At 38.7% G+C, this 21,688-nt stretch overlaps 1 protein-coding gene and 1 pseudogene across 2 annotated transcripts in view; both read right to left on the bottom strand.

Moving 5' to 3' along the window:
- Nucleotides 1-4,868: 4,868 nt before the first annotated feature.
- On the bottom strand, nt 4,869-10,290 carry LOC146448520 (uncharacterized; annotated as a pseudogene).
- Nucleotides 10,291-15,179: 4,889 nt separating this feature from the next.
- The window catches only part of LOC146448519 (carbohydrate sulfotransferase 5-like), a 45,543-nt gene continuing 39,034 nt past the window's right edge, over nt 15,180-21,688 (bottom strand). For both annotated transcript variants that reach the window (XM_085102544.1, XM_085102545.1), the window contains exon 2: nt 15,180-17,747. In XM_085102544.1, the coding sequence (XP_084958670.1) occupies nt 16,504-17,747 (1,244 nt within the window). In that variant the 3' untranslated portion in view covers nt 15,180-16,503. The remainder of the gene's footprint in view (nt 17,748-21,688) is intronic.

Raw genomic sequence — 21,688 nt, 5'->3', positions numbered from 1 at the left:
TCGGATTCGCAACGCTTCCAACTGAGAAATCGGAGAACTTTTGCAATGTGCTCGGCTCAAATAACACAAGATTTCAAAATGGAAGCTAATAAACTCCAATTAGGCCTATTTCAAAAAATAAACTTCATTCTTGTTAATTGGTACTTTGACCTTAAAGAAATGTCCACTATCATGCAAACAACAGTCACAGAGGTGTTATGGCCTCTCAAAAGTCTAAATTGGAAATGAAAATCCGTGCTTTTTTAGCACTTGTCTTACCCAAAACCATGAATCCCCTTTTGATTGTACACCACTGAAACTATACAACTGTTATAAGCATCAGACGCCAATTGAATCCACAGTATTTTTTCTTCATACTCAATATCATCTGCTTTCTTTATCTTCAGGTTGCAGGTTGAAAATAGTTGCTCGATAATAACTAGAGGGATTTAGAAACGCGTTTACGGCAAACGAAAAACCGTGAGATTCGCGTTTATGTTTTCTCGAAAAAATGAGTACATGGATGAGAATAATGCAAAATAATTCTGGCCTTTGATGCTAATGCAAACTACTCAATTTTTCTGAGAAATTGAAGGCATTGAGCCGGATCGACAAAATGAAAGCTAATCAACTCCAATTAAGACTATTTCCAAAAATAAACCTTAGTCTTGTTAATTTGTAACTCGACCTTAAAAAATTTCATTATCGTTTAAAATAAACATACCCTGAGGTTTTTGTGACCCTAGGAAAAGCAAATTTGAGCTGGAAATCCCACCACTTTTATCATGGTTAGTATTCACCTTGTCGACTCCCCTAATTGCTAACTGTTTTCAACAGGTATTGCTTACATTTAAAAGGCAACAAAATGCTGTGAATTGTTAGCGGTTTAAATGTTTTAGAGAAACATTTTAAATCGTTGGGACACAAAGAAATTTTACATATTAAGCCTGCATACAGTGTGTTTAACATTGACCGAGCTGCAAATACCTGCGAGCATTTTATTATACAAAGCGCTTGAAGTCGTACGAGTGTAATTTGAAACGTACTATGAATTTCAGATAAACAAACAATTTGCCGATTCCTCAAAAGGTTAGGATGTCAAGAGATTTGGTCATGGAGAAATATCCACAGGGAAAAAGAAATGCCAGTTATATAATATATGTGGCAATTTCAAAACTGAATTATATCGTCTACGAGTAGAAAGCAGAACAAATACACAGCACTGTTTATTTAACAATTATTCCACGAGCGCGCGTTCGATATGAGATGATAGATAGCCAACGAGGCGCGTAGCGCCGAGTTGGCTATAATCATCTCATATCCAACAAGCGCAAGTGGAATAATTGTTTTATTAAAAACAACCGAGAAATATTGCTAGATCTTACTGATTTCGCTGTGCAAGAACGACCAGAAGGCAATTTAATGGTCGCCACTTCTCGGCCATGGTATAATTGCTCATATACCATGGCCGCTAAGCCAATCAAATCCCTCGAATTGCATTATACAATGATGCAGTTTTTAATAATGGTTATTATAATGTTGGAAAGAGTTAAATAAAACATACCGGTTCTGTTCTGTTCTTCCAATTCCACCTTTAATGCTGCACCACTAAGTTTCTTTAAATGCCATACAGTTGCTTACTCAACAGAGGTCATTAATTTAATCCATTTTCTCGCAGCACACGCATTCAAGACCATTGAGCATCCGTACAAAGATCCTTCAAAACTCTTGTAACGTGTCACGCAACCCAAAGTTCAACCTAACTATACCAGAAACAGTTTCAGAATTCGCAAACTGAGTAGCTGTAGATATAAGCTATAATACGTTTTCACACTGTTGCTCCCACAATTGACGAAAACTGAACATCGGAAATTACCGGTAGATCTCCTAATCAATTCATCTTGAACATTCCAGAACACTTACGTCATTGTCCAAACACTCCAGATTATTTTTAGAATCTAAACGCCTGTAAAACAGGTTTCCAGAACATCACGAGGTGCCTATTTATAGGGTTTAATTGCTTAGCACTTTTCTAATCTTTTTTTTCGAAGGAAATCAACCGAGGCACACAAAAATTCGATAGTGTTTATTCTTCGGCGTCTTCAAAGTAATGTGTAAGTAATGGCTCTTTGCAGCTATAGACCCTGAAACACCAAAAACGTGGAAATCTATCCGCCCAAACTGCAATACAACCAGAAGCATTGCTACAAATATCACTTGCTGTTACTAAGTATTATCTCTTATTTATCGCTAAGTTTTCTTTGCATGATATAAATTCGTCCGTCTTAAAGTTTTAGCCCGGGTCCGCTGTTGCGGTATCCCTGTCCATGTATTTACTGTTACTTTCTGTTATGTCATTACATTCTTGCGATGTCTATTGGACAAAGCTAATAAATAAATAAAATAAAAATAGTATGCTACTCAGTCAGACTACTCCTTGCGGAAAATCTAGAGAGTACCCTTGTCATTTTGAATTTGTCGTTCTCAAGGATTGTACGAAAGATGTTACAGGGCACTTAGCGAGTCTTAAACTCAGGCGATGAGGACGTAGGAACTGAAATGAAGTTGCTGTTAGTTACAGCTTGTAAGTCATTTTGTAATAGCACAAACATAAAGGCTTCCTGTGATTTATCTGTTTTGAAATACTAGTTACCAGTCTTTATAAGAGTACATGCTCGCGTGGTTATGTATTGCCTCGCTTTCGTGAATAAACAACATTTTCTATCCATCTGATCGACTGTGGGACAAACGTCGATCTTTTATTGAATCGAACTTGATCAATAAATCCCGCGGAAAACCTATTGACCGAAAGATTCATTTTTGCTGCTCTTAATTTGGTTCGATGAATTACATTCGACGTCTTACCCAACGGTCGAGCTTTCCCATTTGGGTCAAACCAAGCTGCGATATAGTTCGTCTCATGCGAAGTTCGACATTTGACCCGGCCCTAAGACCGTCTTAAGCCAGCGACACACCTGGCGATCAGTGCGATCATAGCGATCATAGCGTCGATCATAGCGGCGATCATAGAGGCGATCAGTGAAAATCGCCAGGTGTGCCCGGTGCGGCGATTGAGATTTTCGCCGATCGCCGTGATCGGCGTATAAAATCAGCGACACACTTGGCGATTTTATACGGCCATCGGCGGAAATCGCCAGGTGTGCCCGGTGGAGCGATTGCGATTCCACGATCGGCGTATTCTTGGTTTTCACGTGACGTCACCAAATTCTAGAATTCAAAACTGGGAGGCCTACAAAATTTTTACCTTCATTCAAGGAAAGATTACCTAAAAATATGTCTTTTCACAATTTCTTAGTTCGATGTTGTACTGCCTTTTGAAAATAGAACAGTTTCAATTTCCGAGTTTTCATCGTGCGTGACATTAAGCGGACGGCCATGACAGAGCTGTTCCGTATCTTAAAAATGCCTCTTCAAGTGATTTTCAGCATTCTAAACAATTTAAATTTGAGGAGAAATATTTATCTTAATATTCGAAAATTCACAAGGAAAAACAAACCTCTTTTCTGGAAAAAGTGAACTCCAGATGTTTTTTTCCTATTTCCGGCCGCCATGTTTGTGTCCCTCCGAGAGACACCAACATGGCGTCTCCATACTAAGCTCTATAAATTTGTGTCAAACATTTTGTCAAATAACTCGAGTATGGAATACCGCACAGACCTGACACTAGGACAGGTTTCTTTTATTTACTTATCATCTATAACATGTCAATTTCTTGACTTCATTCATGGAATGGTTTCAATTTTTTTTTCACGCATACGACAATGGCGTGACAGTGAAAACCGGCCATAAAATCGCCGATATCTAGCATGTCAGATATCGGCGATTAAATTCGCCGGCATTCGCCAAGTGTGTCCGTTCCCGTTATTTTCTACGGTTATTACTGCGAATCGCCAGTAAAGTCAACCCATCAGGTTGGGCGATTTTATCACATGAATTTTTAAAACTGCCACATCGCCGCGATCGGCGAAAATAATCGCCAAGTGTGTCTGCATCAATCGGTGGCGAAAATCGCTTGCAATAAAATTCGCCGTGATCGGCATATAAAACCGCCAGGTGTGTCGCCGGCTTTAGCGTGCTAGAGGATTCTTAAAATTAGTATCTTTTGGAAGCGTGTTATAAAATAGCATGCCATATGTAAAGCTTGTGGATCAGTGGTGATTGCGGGCTTTCAGCAATAGTTCAATTCTCGAGCATTCTTACTAGTTTACAGATGTACAATGATGATTTGCTTTAAACATAAAGCAAGGAACGTACCTTTTACCTTGAACACTTAGCGGAATGTCTGGTGTTGAATGACTTCACAGCTTTGTTCTTTTGTTTTCTTGTGAAACCACGCCAAGATAAGTGACTTGTTTCAGTTCAGCTTTACAAGTTTCATAACTACACGAGTAATTAAGCTATCTATCAAGCAGTCCTTTCAGTTTACACAATAGCGAGTGGATCGTAAGGTTCGGTAGGCAACTAGCAAATATTAACTTACGATGAGTATGCTTTCTTGCCAACGGAAACACCTATTGTCAGCTGTTGCAAAACTGAGGCGACAGAATTTTGTGGATAATTAATGCGCCTACTAAACTTGCCTGCGCGTAGCTGGTGGTATTGTAGGCGCGCGCGAAATAAAGTTTTAGCATGAGCGGGAAAATTGTCGCTGAGATCGTAAAAGGGTCTGAACAACAATTCGACCAAAAGGCATTTGTGATAAGAATAGTTTCACATAACCTGTCGATGATTACACACCATACTTGTCTTCTGCTTTTTTGAGAAATAATGTATTATTCAGAGCTTGACGGGCAAACTCAGTCGGAAAAGGAAATCCGAGTGCTCAGAAGTCGAACCTGTAAGACCTTCCGATTACTAGTTCGGATGCTCTACCACTGAGCTACTAGTGTTGGAGGATCAAGGTGAAAGAACTCAGATGTAGCGTTGCCGTAAAGACATGTATGTGCGTTTCTCAGTATAGCACAAACTAGATACATTTTTCCAGCAATTTTAAGAGCGGCTTCCCACAAATATCGACCGAAATCAACTTTTGGTGGCACAAGTCAAAAAATCGATTTCGCTCATATTTGCTCATAGGTAGGCCCTAGTAAGAAACAAAACGGGCTGTAGTTAGTTTTTTCAAATACGGCTTCCTTACGCGTAAACATGCGAAAAACGATTTTCAACTCAGTTGAGCCAAAATCCGCTTCCCGCCGGACGGAATTTTCCTTAACTTTGGCCGGCCGTGTATCAATCCACAGTTTGTCACGGATCTTGAAATAACATCTATTGTTTTTCTAGGTCTTCTTCTTCTGTTCCACAGAAAAACATTCAAAACTTACGTTACTTTTATGCCCGAAACTGATCTAGAACAACAAGCTATAAATGCAAATTTTTAACAACCAAATTTTCGAACTTAAATACCGGCAATTTTACCCATGGGCGATAACTAAGATTATCATAAAATGACTTTCTATGGCTTCACTGTGTACTTATCAATCATAATATCAAAACAAAGGTTTGGGTAAATTATTTTAAGTGACTCGCAGGGCTTCGAATTTATCACCTACCCTGTAGAAAATCTGTCATTCGCATTGTAAACAATGGCGTGTGACATAGCCGGTGACCGCTAACTACGAAAGCCAAAAGAGATTCAAAAACGTGCATTATTTTGAGACATAAAGGTAGGGAAACTAAGCTGATACCTTAATTAACAATCCAACATAAGATTTGGGCATCTTCTTCATCTATTCGTGCTCGATACAAGCACAAAATATTAGTGTGTCGACGACGAGTTCATTTTTAGTATCTCATGATCATTTCATGCACGTTTTAACAAGAATTTAGCATCGAATTCTTCATTAACCCGCACTGGGGTTATTTCTGTATTCTTATCCTCTGAATAAAGAGAACTTTGACAAAACAATCCAGTTTACAAATTAATAAACATTTCTATATTTTTCTAATAAACAACTCGCAAGCTACACTGTTGCGTAACAACCATGAACCGGAAGTGTCACCATAAAGATTTCTATGTTTTGATGTTTTCTTCTGCCATGATGATTTGAAATTAGGGATAAAGACGATTTCAAGCGACTAGTTTTCGTAACTAATGTCCGTTTGCTTCCATACTTTCGAACGCAAAATAAATACTCAGAAACGAGCACATTATATTCGAAGTCCAACAAAGCATTTTAAATGCCGTCAAATTTGGTCGGTATGTTAATTGTCCCCCTTAACTCATCCACACCTGATAAAGAGGAAACGACTTCTTTCTGGAGAGAAACGAAAAATAACTAAAACAGAACATTGTGTCAATGTCACGAAATAGCAATCAGGACATGCTACGGCTCCTATACATTTGGTATTTCTGGGCGTTTTCCATTTACCAAGATACTTCAGAAATTCCGGTTGGGTTGTAAATGGAACATGCTTTGTTTGGTTCGCTCCACTGAAAAATTTCCGGAAAGAATGGAACTTGTGAAAAGACAGTCCCGTTTTCCCGTTGGAAACTTTTCCGATGGAACTGCGTGTTCCATTTATGAGTTTCACAAGGTTTGACCACTTCCAGGCTGTTCACGACCGTATATCTTCGGTAAGGAAATATGACGGCTTCTTCTACTCCCTCGGTGACTTTCCTATCCTCGAGTAGTACTTTATACGAATGCTCCGTGTGTCATGGCCTGGCTCCAGATTTTCAAACGTTAATTGATCACAACTGTACCATGTATGTCAATGGTAAGTAGTATTTATCGAAGAAAACATTACATCTCACCCTCGGGTTCTTTGAGTGTTCCGATTATTTCCCGCCTTGAAGCCTAAAATTTTGCATCTGTAATTAAACAAGGTCTTTTGTCATTCACCCTTGCACAGCAGCTGTTTCAAGTGCGTGTCGTTGAGGAGCTCTTCCTGTAGCTTGTCCCTCAAATCATCCTGGAGTGGCTTTTAAATTCATCAATCGTATAAGCTTATCTATATCGCGGCAAAATATTTTCATAAAAACCTTGATTTTGGCGAAGATCGCGTCTCATATAGGTTGCAATCGTCGCCAGGATAGGAATGTCGTCATAAATTTTTGAATTCACGAGACTCTCTTCTTCCAAAGACCGACTCTACAATTTCGTTTAACCACAACAATTGTGCCGCCATTTTGTATTTTTTGTGCGGAATACATCGGACGGAGAAGGAAATGGATGGAACATGTGTTAAATGGAACACGTTCTTCACCGATAAACATTTCCCACCGAAATTCTCGGAATTTTCCGAAATCTTTTGGTAAATGGAACACGCCCGCTGTGTCTACCTTCTCTCCTATTTATCCAGAAATACCGTAAACTGCCTCTTTATATAAGCCCTGGGGCCCGTTTCTCGAAAGTCTCAGTAACTTACCGGGCCCGATAAGTGTCTTTTGTGATAAATGTTTCTCAACAGATAAGCCCAAATCGTCATCGTCTTGATGTTTCCTGGCGTTGAAAACGTGGCCGAATGGGCAAGAATAAGCTGAATCTCGTTCCCTACATCTTGAAAACCATAACATGACTTGTGCTGGTCAATTTTCTTTGTACAGGACAGCAGAGGTACTATTTCTCTGGACCTTGTTCTGTCTGCGATCAAACGAACATGGCCCACAAACTATCAAAGTAAACGAACAGCAAACTTCCATGCTCGCCGTTTTGTTTACAGTTCCTTACTATTTCTCTGGTGTGATAATAATTCAATTTATTCATACGTCCAAAAAAGCAATGAGGACGTTCAAAAATCTAATTAGTTAATTACGTTCATCTTCACACAAAGAATATTTCAGGATCAAAAAGCGCAGCAAAATAACATTACTAATAACACCAGTATTGACCACTATCTTGGTTTCATTAAATTTGTTACGGCCTTTATTGTTATTTCTTTTTCCCTTAGAAACGTTCAGAATTCCGTCTTGTTTTTTTTTTTTTTTTGGTTGTTGTTGTTGTTGTCGTTGATTCTTTTGCAAATTTAATTAATAAACTAAATCACGCAGTTTTTGCATCTACAATTCACTAATCACGAGCTCTCATTTTTAGATGTATGAAGATTGGAAAACTCTATAGCCAATCTTTTTAAAAACGGAGATGGGCCCTTTACGCTATTTCTCTTCCCTTTCTTTATTTACAGAGATCTAAAAACTCGCTCATGATCAACGGACGAGTGAAACAAACATTACTTCGAAGGTATATTTCACGCAAACGATGCAGGTTAACATAACAGTCGAAACTTTTAATCAGGTTAATGTAGTTCAAATCTGCTGCGTTTAACCTATTTCTAGTTTAATTTATTCATGGCAGTAATAAAGAAAGAGGAAAATAAATTTTCCAATCATTTGTTTTAACACAATAATATTACACAATAACGAACTGGACTCCGCGTCAGAGCGAACGGATACTCTGAAATTTCCAGTTATGAAACGTAGCCGAAATATATATTTATCCGTAACGCTACCGAACTTTCGATCCAAAGATTTTTCTACTGCGAATGAAAAATGCTTCCTTTTAAATGTCGCTTCATTTTTTTTTCTAAAAGGAAAAAATATTTGTACCCGTGACAGTGTGTCACGCCATCTTTTTTACGCTTCGATCGCCAAATCTCAAGAAAATGCTGATAAATCTGAAGCCTAACGGGTCATTTATTTTCATTTACCCAGAGTTTTGTTTTTGTATTATGATCAATAGGTATACAGTGAAGCCATAGAAAGTCATTATAGGGAAATCTAAGTTATCGCCCGTGGGAAAAATTGGCATTGTTTTAGTGCTAAAATGTGGTTGCTGAAAATTTGCATTTATAGCATGCTTTTCTAAACCTATTTCGGACGTAAAAGTAACTTAGGTTTTAAATGTTTTTCGGTGAAACAAAAGAAGAAGACCTAATAGAGCAATAAATACCATTTGAAGGTTAGTAACAGTCTGTGGATTGATACGCGACGCGTCCAAAGTTAAGAAAAATTCCATCCCACCGAAAGCGGACTTTGAGCTCAACTGGGACAAAATCGTTTTTCGCATAATTACGCGAAAGAAAGCGGTATTTGGAAAAACTAACTACAGCTCAGTTTGTTTCTCACTAGGGACTACCTATGAGCAAAATATGAACAAAATCGATTTTTTTGACTTGTGCCACCACTTGGTCGATATTTGTGGAAAGTCGCTCTTAAGGTTTTTCTTGTAATCTATAAACTTGAAATAGTTCACTATGTCCCCAAACAGCCACTCCACTGCAACTCTCACTTCACTCATGGAGGTGTTGAATGCTTGCATGTCAGCCGTCAAGATAGCATTTCTGTATGGGGCTTGAAGTTCCACTCTTAGAGGGTATGCTGGATCTCCGTAGATACACATGCATGGGTTGACCGAGGGAAGATACAGCATGTAGCTGCAACTGATGAAGCAACCCAGAGTCTGCAAGCATCCCAGCATCATGCTTTCGGCCCTCTGAAAACAAAAGTTGATAAGACAATTGTCTCTAAAAAAAATGGAAACTAATAACTTTCCCGGCAATTTATATTTTTCTATGTACGTTACCGTCGAAAATCAAACCTCGGCTCATATAATAGCTCTCCGATACGGAAGTTTCTGCGGAAAATGCAGCTTTTCTTTGATTATAAATCGTATTAAAACAAGATACTCACCCACGGGTCCATACATGTTGGCAATCAGACCGTTTGGAAGAGCCACAGACTGAAACTTCAAACCATGCACGCGTTTATGCCTGTTGTATACAATTCGCTGATGTTCTCCTGGTCGGCTAATTGGCCTCACAGTGCCATCTATGAAGCCAAAACAATTATCAAGGGCCGCTCCCTTTACGTGGATTGCATTTGCGTATTCTTGAAGTTGCGCTGGTTGTAAAATAGTGGGATTCCATTGCATGATTCGGTGGCTGTGATTGTTGTAAATGTAATCTATCACCTCGTTGGTAATCATGCTTAGTACCGGTGTGGGTCTTCCAAAGCGCGCTATCATATCCGAGTATCGACATGGGTAAGCAAGTCTCCTCAGAAGCATGCAAAGGCCTTCCATACCATCGCTGATGGAACGCTGTCGGCACTTGAACACATCTGGAATCTGAAGGGCTTCATCTAAAGCAGGCAGGTCATGTTTATTTACTCTAAAACTCGGCAACACACTCTGAATTCTCCATCTCATCCAAGTCAAATGTAAATTCGTCGTACGGCAAATCAAGGTTTTTGGAACGGTTCAGATCATAAAGAAGTAAATACTCGTCTTCTGAAATTAAATCATCGCACAGCGCCGCCGTTAACAAGTTTCTCGCATCCCTAAAAGAGGCCATAGTGAAGCGAAACCTGACCGACGCGACCTCTGATTGCTTAAGTTTAAACTTTGCGCGCCAAAGGACGGCGTTCTAGCCCCATTCCCCCTCGTCATGGGTTGCCGTCCTCGTGCTCGCCGTCCAGGGTTGCTTAAGGTCCCTATTGCACGAGCCGTTCACTGACACTTTGGAAAACTCATTTGCTACGTTTACACACCTCAAGAACTTTTAATTTAGGACAGTTAAATAGTGCAAGTTCTCCCTGATTAACAAGTGTCGTGAATAGTGAGGTTTTGGTGCTAATTAAAACTTGGCTTTTCAATCTTCTACGCGTTATTCAAAGTAGACGAAGTACTGCCGCGTCCTCTGTACTGAATTACTTTTCACATCCGCACTTATTGTATTCCGTCAACAATGGATACATATACAAATCATATATATACAACCCTGTATGTAGCGCTAAGTGATTACATGATTACAACCTTTACTGTTGGACGAACTCATGTCAGTTCGACTTTTAAGAATAAACTACTGTTGGAACCAAAAGTAAAGTTGTCGCTGTTAATTCTGCCATCCAGATGCGGCTAGATTTTGGTACCCTGATGGAGTGACGGTCCTTTCTCGCAAACGAGCTCTCCTTTTAGTTATTCTTCCCCAAGAATTGCCACAGAAGTTTCCCATTGAAGTACAGAATAGCTCGAAACGTTCCCGTTCGCTTAGAGTGGAAAAACGTCCCGTCACAGGACAAATGATGGACTTCGCTATGCGATCACGTTGTTGTTCTTTGAAACAAATAATTAAGCATGCTTGAACATTTCAGAGCACTTTGAATACATTAACACTTGAAACAGCAACTTTTTCGTTTGTAAATACATCATAACATACAGGCTGTACATTAATTCGTTCACATTACTGTGTCATTAATATTCATATTTTTGATTATCCGTACTCTCGATTATCCGGACTATTTACTCAAGTCCCAACGAGTCCGGATAATCGAAGCTCAGCAGTTCAACAGTAACTTGCATACGTAGCGTCGTACTTTCGAAATGGTTTTTTATTCCGGTTATAAGCCCCCTCGGATATAAGTCCCTCCGTTGATAAGCCCATCTAAACCCCCATACGAAGTTGTGTAAGCCCAGGGCTTATAAGAAGGTACACGGAGCAACATCTCGCGAAACCAGAAAATCGGCGAAGAAACGAACCCAAAAGCAACCAAACTTGAATGGAATTTAAAAAATCCAATATTACATGGATTTTTCTTTCACAGATTGTATTCTGTCGATTTATTCCGTGAGGGTAGAAGGCGTAATTAGTTTGGGTAATGGCAGGTGGCATGACGTGCGGAATGGCATAATTATGCGAAATACGAGATATGCGGAATGACTTAAAGAAATAAATTAATTGAAGAGCGCGTCTAGATCTTAAGTATCCCTTAATTCAGTTATAATTTCATCTTCAAATAATGTAGAAAAAGTATTTGCCAAACAGGTTGTACAGCAACTTCGTAAAAGAACATCAAAAACAACGACTAAAAAACACATGAAAGATACCCACCTTGTCTGATTCTGGAAAACTTTCATCGGACCGCGATGCTAAGCTGCAAATGCGATAAGCCGGTTTCTTGCAATACTACTTATTTCTTAGAAGCCTCCACTACAAAACTTTGTGTTCATAGTAATGCGGTGTCCGAGGATGCTAAAACTGGTTCTGACAAAACCCGCAAAAGGTCCCACTTGTTTTATTTTCTGGGGATTTGCGTGCAACGTTTTCAGTTCATTCAAACGAGTAGCCAATGGTATCATGGAAACATTGACAAGTCATGACGGTTTGACAGATATATGGAAACAATGACAAAACAACAATGGTCATTTTAACAAGTCAAAATTAATAGTATTTACCATCCAAGTTCTTTGAAACACGAAAATGTTCCCCAAAACATCAGGAGACAATTCGGGACAGTTTCCGGTGTTCTGAGAAATACTTTTCGGTACCTGAAAAAAAAAAAACACCAGAAAAGCATCCCAAAAGGTTTTCAGGGGCCCGTTTCTCGAAATACCCGGTAACTTACCGGGCCCGATAAGTAAATTTTTAAATGCTTTTTCGCCGATTACACAGTGATTACAGACATGACACTTGGCCAATGTTTTCATAGAATTATAAGATTTTAAAATTTAGTATTATTATCAAAACACGCGGCCAAATGACAAACTGCCCTCTGTAAAACGCGCCTTTTTGCGGGCCAAACGCGGGCCGAATGCGCAGGCTGAAAATGCGTTTGCCGCCCTGATTCTGATTGGCTGCGGAGATGTCAAACAACTTCGCTCGGCCAATGAGATCCTGAAGATACCATTTCAATGCCAGTGTTTGCGCGAATTTTTGTGGATCAGTTTGCACTTGCTTACCTTGTAATTCTGTAGTAAACGTTTGACATTTGGGGATTTTATTTTAAAATGGAAGAAGTCCCAAATTTTCAGCTTTTTTCTAGTCAAAACTCGGACTTAGACAACGAGCAACTGGATGAAATTGAGCAAAAAGCTCAAGCGAAAAACACCAAGAGATCAACTGCCCGGAGTGGGGAGCAAAAATGTTCGAGAAATGTTGTGAGAAAAGAAAAATTACAGTGGATCTCAAGGCAGCAAATGCAACGGACTTGAGTGAAATCCTGCGAAAGTTCTTCGCTGAAGTGAAAACAAAGAAAAGCCAGGTATTAACTCCAAGTGCATTGACTGGAATTAGAGCTGCCATTCACCGCAATCTAACCAGTGCTCCACTCAGCTGAAACATAAACATTTTGCAAGACAGCGAATTCATGTCTGCCAACAAAATGTTTGAAGCGAAGGCCAAACTATTTACGAAAGAAACCAATACGAAAACAAAACACAAATCATCTATTAAGTCAGGAGACATGCAGAAATTGAATCGATACCTCATGGAAGGGCAGAAACCGGACGGCGTTTGGAAAGATGTGGAAAAGTTAGTTGAGTTTACTTGTTTTTCGTTGTGTTTTCATTTTGCTCTCCGCGGCAGAGAGGGGTGGCTGGAGCTTACAACGCAGTCATTTGAAATAAAAACTATTGATACTGATGACACTGGAGCCCGTTACGCCACCGAAAAACTTACTGAACAAACCAAGGAGGCGCTAAGCAGTCTGAGCAGTCAAACTCAGATGTTCGTATGTACGAAACTTCAACTGCACTTGATCCAGTGGCTTCGTTTGAATTTTACCTCAGCAAGGCTCATCCCGACTACAAGGCACTGTTTCAGACTCCAAAAAAGCTACCATCAAGAATATAGACTTTGCAAGCGCCCGACACGGGTACAGAAATGAGCCTCTGGGAAAAATACCATCAGCAAGATGATGGAAAGGATTTCCATCAAAGCAGAGTTATCGGAGCGGTACTCAAATCACTTCTTTGTTCCAGCGCGGTGTGGACGCAAGGGAAATCTGTACAATCACAAAGCACAATGATGAATGGAGCCTTTCCCACTACATCAGTGATACAACAAGTGCAGAAAAAGAGAGTGTTCAAAGATTTAAAGTGACACAGTTTCAGCCACAACTCGCTGTTCAGCAAGAAGTTCAAGAATCAAAATGCAAAATGTCGCCGCACGTCAACCGGTCCTAGCTCAAACTTAAACCCACAGTCTATTCTCCAAAAACAATTTATTGGCACAGCCGCACCAAAATTGCACCCAACATATTTATATTGGAACAATGAGTATTTATCACGGAAAGTATGAAGAACCGTCGCCACCAACCCGCAAACGCCGCCGAATAATCGAGAGCGATGATAGCGACCAAAAGCCGTAACTTATTTAATGAAATTAGCAAAGACAGCCTGAGTCCATTGCTTGTGGACGGGAAGACTATTAGTTTTGAATATAAACTTTCTTTTTGCTAATCATTGTTACCAATCTTTTAAGAACTAGATTATATTTGACTTTTAATTGTAAACAGAAAGGAATTTTATTTGGCTCATGTTTAGCTGATCGTATTGTAGCAACAACTTTCCATACCATATTTTCATGCTACATCTCTGTTAAACATTTCTTTTCTTATTAAATGAACTTGTACGATTTGGCCTTTGATAATTGCTAATAATAATAATCACATGACTTTTGTGTGGTATATAGTTTATTTGTGTTCCTCGTAGCATCGATCTACCTTTTGCACCCTCGCTCCCCTCGGGCGCAAATGATGTTACTCGGGCCACAAATAAACTATATGCCCTCCAAAAGTCATGTGATTGTCCTATTTAAAGCTAACGAAAAATGACTGCTGTTAAGAAACATTTATCACCAAAGACACTTATCGGGTCCAGTGAGTGACCGGGACTTTCGAAACTTTCGCGACTTTTGGTCCGAACGTTTGAGAAACGCACGCCAGGTTTTCCTCCCCCTTTTCAGGGGTGAGCGCGGGCTCATTTCCCGAACAGCGTCTGGTAATCGAGCCTAATCCATACGATTATTTAATGCAACATGCTTATCTAACAAGCTGTAGTTTAATTAAGTCCATTTTTTCTGTTTATAATTCATGTTTCTATTCAATCATTCTTATTGAATTAGTACACGATGTGTTGTCATGGAGTGAATACCCAACAAAGTAGCTGTTCGTGGTTGCCAGAAACTAGTCTTTTTACAACTTTCCAAGGGTAATTTGTTTACCATTGTGCAACGTTTAGGAAAGTTTATGAACTTGTTCTTGAAATTTGGTTGATAAAGTTTTGACAATTTATTTCAGTAGCCAAATTAGATAACTTTAATAATTAAGTCGAAATTCTAGTCATCCCTTCATATTCATGTTTCTTGTACGACTAAATAAAAGTAAATTTCTTCTTTAGTCCTATCAGGGTCCATTTTAACCACCTTGAGCCCCCAAAATTTCAAATTCATTTTGACTTAAACCTGAACTTTCTTGTTTCGACGAAAACTATTTTTGGGAGGAAAAGACGAAACAAAGAAACAACCACACAGCAAAGCAACTTTCAAATAGTCACGCGTTCTTGAACGTTTATTTATTTCATTTGTTTGCTTGCTTTTCTGTTTTCTCGAGCTTGCCCAGACAACAAAAATTAAAATTATTTTGTTATTTCATTATTATTATTATTATTATTATTATTATTATTATTATTATTATTATTATTATTATTATTATTATTATTATTATTATTATTTTATTTTCTAACATTGCCCTTGTAGTCTACAAGTATCACCTCATGGGTAAGACATGATAAACATTATATTAATACCCAAAAAACTTCAGAGCTTCAGAAGTTCTAAACTTGCCTGCGACATCTGAATTTAAAATATTCCACCAAATTTGTGGTTTGAAAATGCCACTTAGATTCCAATTTAGCTCTACATTTCGATTAGTTAATTTTATGCGATATTCTTACCCAAAAAAACCAACAAATCACGTAATGAACAGCCCGCTATTTACAAAGCTTCACCGATAATTGTGGCGAAAAACTGTCTCTTAAAAGTCGCAAAGTTTCTCTCAAGAAAATCCTGTGATGAGAACTCAACAAGAACCATATGAAGTGTTTGGATTTCAACTCAAATCATTCTTACGCGACCTGGAGAGATAACTAGAGACATTACACTTACAATTAATTATAATAAAGATAAATTAGAAAAAATAAGAAATATGGTACCGTTTGAGTTACATAGTACTTATTCATTACACATAGTGATATACATGTGATACTAGTTAAATTAACAAAATTAATAGATTCAATTTTGCCGTGCGTCTGTACTCTGCTAACGCTCAGATGACGTCAAAACGTGGTGAGAACAAAGAAGTACGCTACGAGCCGCAGGCGAGTAGCGTGGCTGATGTTCTTACCACGTTTTGACGTCCTCTGTGCGTTAGCAGAGTACAGACCCACGGCAAAATTGAAGGTTTGTCCGGCCAATATCCAATTTTGATCGGACATTGTCCGTTGAACGGCCGTTATTTGCAGCCATGGAAGGAACAAAGAGTTTCAGGACTGAGAAAAAGATAACAGAAAAGGAGGGAGGGAGGAAGAAAGGAAGGAAGGAATAAAGGGATGAAGATTAGGATGAAGAAAGGAGAAAGGAAAAAGAGAAATAAGGGGGGAAAGTAAGGAAGGGGAAGATGGATGTAAGTACGCAAAGAAGGAAGTAAAAAAAAAAAAGGAGGAAGGGAGAAAGGGAGAAAGGAAGGAAGGGAAGGAGGAATGGAAAGACAGATGTAAGCCATACACTCTATTACTTCGCCATCCTTGGGCCTCCAAAAGAGAAAGGCATCATTTCAGTCCACAACCTGTACTTCGTATGGTGTAAAAGATGTCCAGAGCCATTAATAGAAATATACCCCATAATGTACATTAGTGGCCAGCAGACCTCTTCAAACTCGGACACCAGGGACGTACCGATGACAAATCTCCAGCGATTGATTTTTTTGACATCTTTATTAGTAATGACGAATTCAGGTTCGTAATTTTTTACACCGCCAGGCGGTTTGCCCCCACTGATCCACCCTTTAACATAATCGACCATTGGCAGACCAGTAAAATTGTACATACGCTGTACTGCCGTTAACAAATCCCCAGGTACGTCTTCGTAACGAACCAGGATGTAGCGGTCTTTGAACCAGTTAGACCACTCTTCGTTTACATAATTCAGATTTTCTTCAACTAGGGAGCATATGATTCTCGTGTTATTCTTTATGATTTCTTGTCCTTCCCTGGGTGTGTTTCTTAAAGTAATCAGGTTTCTCTTTGGCCGCCAAGGCAAAAAGAACTTTCTCCTAATTGCAGACGTTATCACAGCTCGGGGATCTCTAACAAGGTGAATTATCAAACATTCAAACCGCGTCGGTTCAGTGGTACATACCCGCTGAAGTTCACGCATTCCAATTTCTCTTGGAAGTCTGGTCTGCATGATTTTGATGACTGTAATCTTTCGGGATTTGCAAACTTCTGTTATTGATTCGTTGGAGATGATTGTTTTATTGCTTTTCCACGCTAACTTACCACTTCTTGATTGTAGTAACCAATCTGGAAATATTAATTTGAGTGTGGTATTTCTTTTAAAGTTGCACGTGAATATGTCCTGAAGCAAGTTAGAAAAGTCGATCCTGTATGCTTCGTTCGCCTTCTCATGTAAGGATGGCCACTCGCCTAAATCTCGATCACCGTATGTTACCATCCTTAATTCATTAAGTGGTTCAAAAAGATAAAACACGTCTGGATGAAAGTTGAACATGTTCCCGACAAAAGACGACCCTGATCTGATGTGGGTCAAAATGATCACATTTAACCTTGGTTTTTTGTTGCTAATATTCACCTTTGTCGTGTTTGACTCTGCCGCCATTTTTGAGTTTGTCGTATTGATGGTGAACGTCGCTTTCATGTTCGTAACTTTCCACTTCCGTGTGACAAGGAGAACTTGCAGGGTGACGAACAGCAAAGCCAAAAATATGTACCTGCATTTGCGTCTTCGCATAGTATCTGTAGATATACAAATGACAGACAACACAAATGTAAGCTTGGCTTGGTACATACAGGTGGGAACATGGGGATGGAAGAGAGGGTGGCAGGGAATATCGAGAACTCGGGAACAAAGCTGTAATTTCGGATTCCATGGTATTTTGTCAGCAGAAGCTCCTCACTGTAATTTTTGTCCCAGGTTTAAAAGCCAATTTTTCAATTATGGTTAACCTAGTATCCAAGACAAATGAAACATCAGCGACGAAAAACATGTCATCACTGTTCCTCTCCCGTCTATAAAAATAGAATGATCCTTCTCCAAGTTTGTTGTAATGTTATGTCGTATGCACATATTTCATTTCAATTACAAAACAAAGAGGACACTCTTGGTTTTGTATTGGGAAGCCGGCTTAGCACTCTAAAAAACGTCAAACGTTTCATCTGCCTTACCCTGATTTCTGCACATGAAAAGTTCGACTAATATAATTCAACCCGCCGTTCTAATCGTCTATGGTAGTCGAATAAAACGGCAGAATATCGACACCGATTTGATCAGACGTTGACTTTTCAAGCATGAATTATGACACCGTATTACAAACATCACACATTGGCGTACAATCCATCAAACACGTAATTTTTTAAGTGCGCATTTTCTGAAGTAAGAGTAATTTGGTCAGTCTTTTAGGTGTTTCTTTGCCACCGTCACGTACATCGGCTTATTTATGCACCTCACCATCTATCATTGACCAAAATAACTGGCACATTAAACAAGGTAAAATTTAATTAGAAGATACAGACATACACGTTTGTTTGAATTACAGCTAAGTACTGAAAACGCCCTGCATAAAACAAATTTTACATTGCCACATGATTTTACCATTTGACTGACAGGTCTATGGAAATTTCTATAGACACGCTTTTATAAAAATAATAGTGTCTCTTCGATTTTACCATAACACTGGTAGATCTATGGAAATTTCTACAGACATAATATATTAGACATATACATGTATATCTATAGATACTACACCTGTTGATCTATGGAAATTTCACGTTTGGATAAAAATAATAGTCTCTTAGATTTTACCAGAACGGGATCACTATTACCAGAAGGATATTCAAAAATTGGAGAAAGGCCAAAGGAAAGGAGCACGCCTTCGCACGAAGAACTATATTCACTATGGAAGAGTTACGGAAACGTTGAGAAAATAAAAGGGGAAACTCTCGAGACAGGAAGGAAAACAGCTAGACTCTCCTTTATGTACAAACTCTCCCATGAATTAACCGACATCAAAGCAGAAAATTACTTGAAACCCAATAGTGAAAGAAGAACCCGTGACAGCCATTGATGTATAGAGTTCCTCAAGCAAATAACTGACGTTTTTAAGTTCTCCTTTTTTTGAAGAACAGAGAAAGAATAGAACTCCTTCCCCGAGGAAATTTTGACAGCAACTTTAATTGGCCATTTTAAACTGAAATTATCCAATCTTTTTTAAAGCATTTTAAATAACTAGTTTTTAATATGTACATAATTTTTTTATTTTAATAGTTGGTGTGATACCCTATCAAGATTTTTACCGACTCAATAAAGATTAGATATAGATTTAAAGTGAAAGAAAAATAGTCAAAATATAACTAGTTTTTAATTATGTAACAGTTTTTTGTTTTGTTTTAATAGTTCTGTGACATCTTATCGGGATTTTTACCGACTCAATAAAGATTAGATGTAGATGTAGAGTGAAAGAATCAAAGGCTCATGTGAGCCAACTCGTGAATGCAGAAGTGAATAGTTGTAACCGTATTAGAAGCGGTACCTGCATCAAACTACGCTACGAAGATTCGTGGTCGCCATCGGCGGCTTCCAAACGGACCATTTCAGGCTGTGTACGTGAATAGCCTGCGTCTCCTGTGCCAGAAGCGTTTGAGATTTCTCGGATATAAATACGTGTACGGTATCACAGAATTTGCCTCGATTTCGCGGCCCTCGGATTGAGGCCTTAATTTACACTTAAGAGGACGTATAAACAATATATAGCGGAGAAATCCTGGTTCATGCAGAAAGCCAGGTTTTTGAGAAGGCAAAGAGTTTGAAATCAAGTGAAGATTAATTCCGATGAATTGCGGAGATACGTTTCTCAGGATATTTGAAGCAATTCCTGGAAGTCTACGCAAAATGCATTCGATGTTTTATGCAGATTTACTTTGTTGTGTTTATTGAAATGATACAATGCTGCAGTTATTAAGAGCTTTTGTGGAAAATGAGGAAAAGTCGCGTTGTCTACTTGAGACTTTTCATTCGGGAATGGCTTTGTATAGCAACGCTAAAAGAACTTCAAAGTAAATTTACCAGTTTCCAGTACAAACCCAGCGCAGCGCTTTATAGAGCCACATCACATCACGATAACTCGTTCATTGTGCATGCGCCGCGCATTCACATCTCACTCGCTCCCTAATCTGTGTCACGCACCAGCGACTTGGCTACAATAACAAATAGATATTTACATTCCTCGATTTAAAATAAGTCATATTTTAAAATATCTTACTTAACGATGTGCCAATTTCCCGGTTAACTTGCTGAAGAAATAGAAAATAACTTGATAGCAATACAATCTGTAACAATTAAAATCAATTCTATTAAGGATGAGAAGCTTTATAATTCTTCGATAGCCCATCGGACGTAACTGTTCCCACGAAAAGCAAATATTGCATCGTTCTCTTAATAAACAAATCTTCTTATCCATATCTCTGAAACATTAAAACCAGAGTTTATTGTTGGGCATGTTGACAGACATACAGAACAACAATGTCTTGTTCGTTTTTTATTATTGTCGGTGGGAATTGCGGCGCAGACGAATGCACTTGCTCCTCAACTTCCTTCACACCACCCACGCAGTGTAACAAGCATACAAAACATCACAACCAAGTCCTTAAAATTTTCCAGAGTTATTATTTAAGCCAACACATTGCGAAATGAACCCTGTACTACTCAGTACTGTTATCATGCGCCATTGGGTAAGTTTGTAAGTGACTGAATTTCGCTTTTGATCGTAGTTGAAGTTATGTGAATCAGTCCGGTCGAAAAAACACTAGCATGCCACGGCTAATATAAGTAATCAGAATGCAGACTTAACAGATGATATTGATGCTCACGCTCACAACACGCCAAGTTTACGGATATACACTCGATTGCAAAAACGTTGACACCTAAAAAGCATAAACCATGAACGATTTGTGGGTAAAGTTTAAACAATAACCTCATTTCCATAATAAATAATTTACCATTCTCACTCTTTGCAAAAAAAAAAAAAAATAGAGTGCTGACTTAATTCTTTCGAACAATTTCCTACCAAATATTGCTTAAAGTCATTGACTGATTTCAACTTAGGCAAATCGCGAATTGTATATATCACTCAAATTGGCCCTTGTTGGCCAACTTGGATACTTTAAGGAAAGCTTGGACAGTTTCCATCATTCACCACGTGCAACTAATTTTGGTCATCAACTGTCGCACGGAAATAGAATATTATGCAAATAAATTTAGTACACTTATACCCATAAAGCCATTGGGTCTCATCGTTCATGGTTTATGCCTTTTGGGTGTCAACGTTTTTGCAATCGAGTGTATGCACGTATTTAATTCGTAATTAAAACAGGAGCCGCTCCACTTCAAACGAAATATTTCTGTGAGGTAAAGAAGAAATTTAAGTTGCAGAAAATTTAAGAATTTAGTCGCTTTTTAATGACATATTTGCCCCTTCGTAAAAGAAAGGAATTAGTTTTCCATCCAGTTACGAAATTTTCAGCTGACCCTTTGCCAAAGAAGACTGTGAATCTTCTTCACAACAAAATCCAAATTTCTGAAACCATTCATTGAAGCCATCCGAAGAGATATGAATCGAAATAAAGCGCTGCGTATTCCCGAGGAGGGCACACTTGATTTCGTTTTGAAAAAAATGTCATTT

This window comes from Pavona decussata, unplaced genomic scaffold (assembly GCF_977016875.1).
Source record: "Pavona decussata unplaced genomic scaffold, jaPavDecu1.1 SCAFFOLD_912, whole genome shotgun sequence".
Classification (NCBI taxonomy): Eukaryota; Metazoa; Cnidaria; class Anthozoa; order Scleractinia; family Agariciidae; genus Pavona; species Pavona decussata.
Note: the sequence above shows the minus strand (reverse complement) of the source record. Positions and strands in the feature narration are given on the sequence as shown.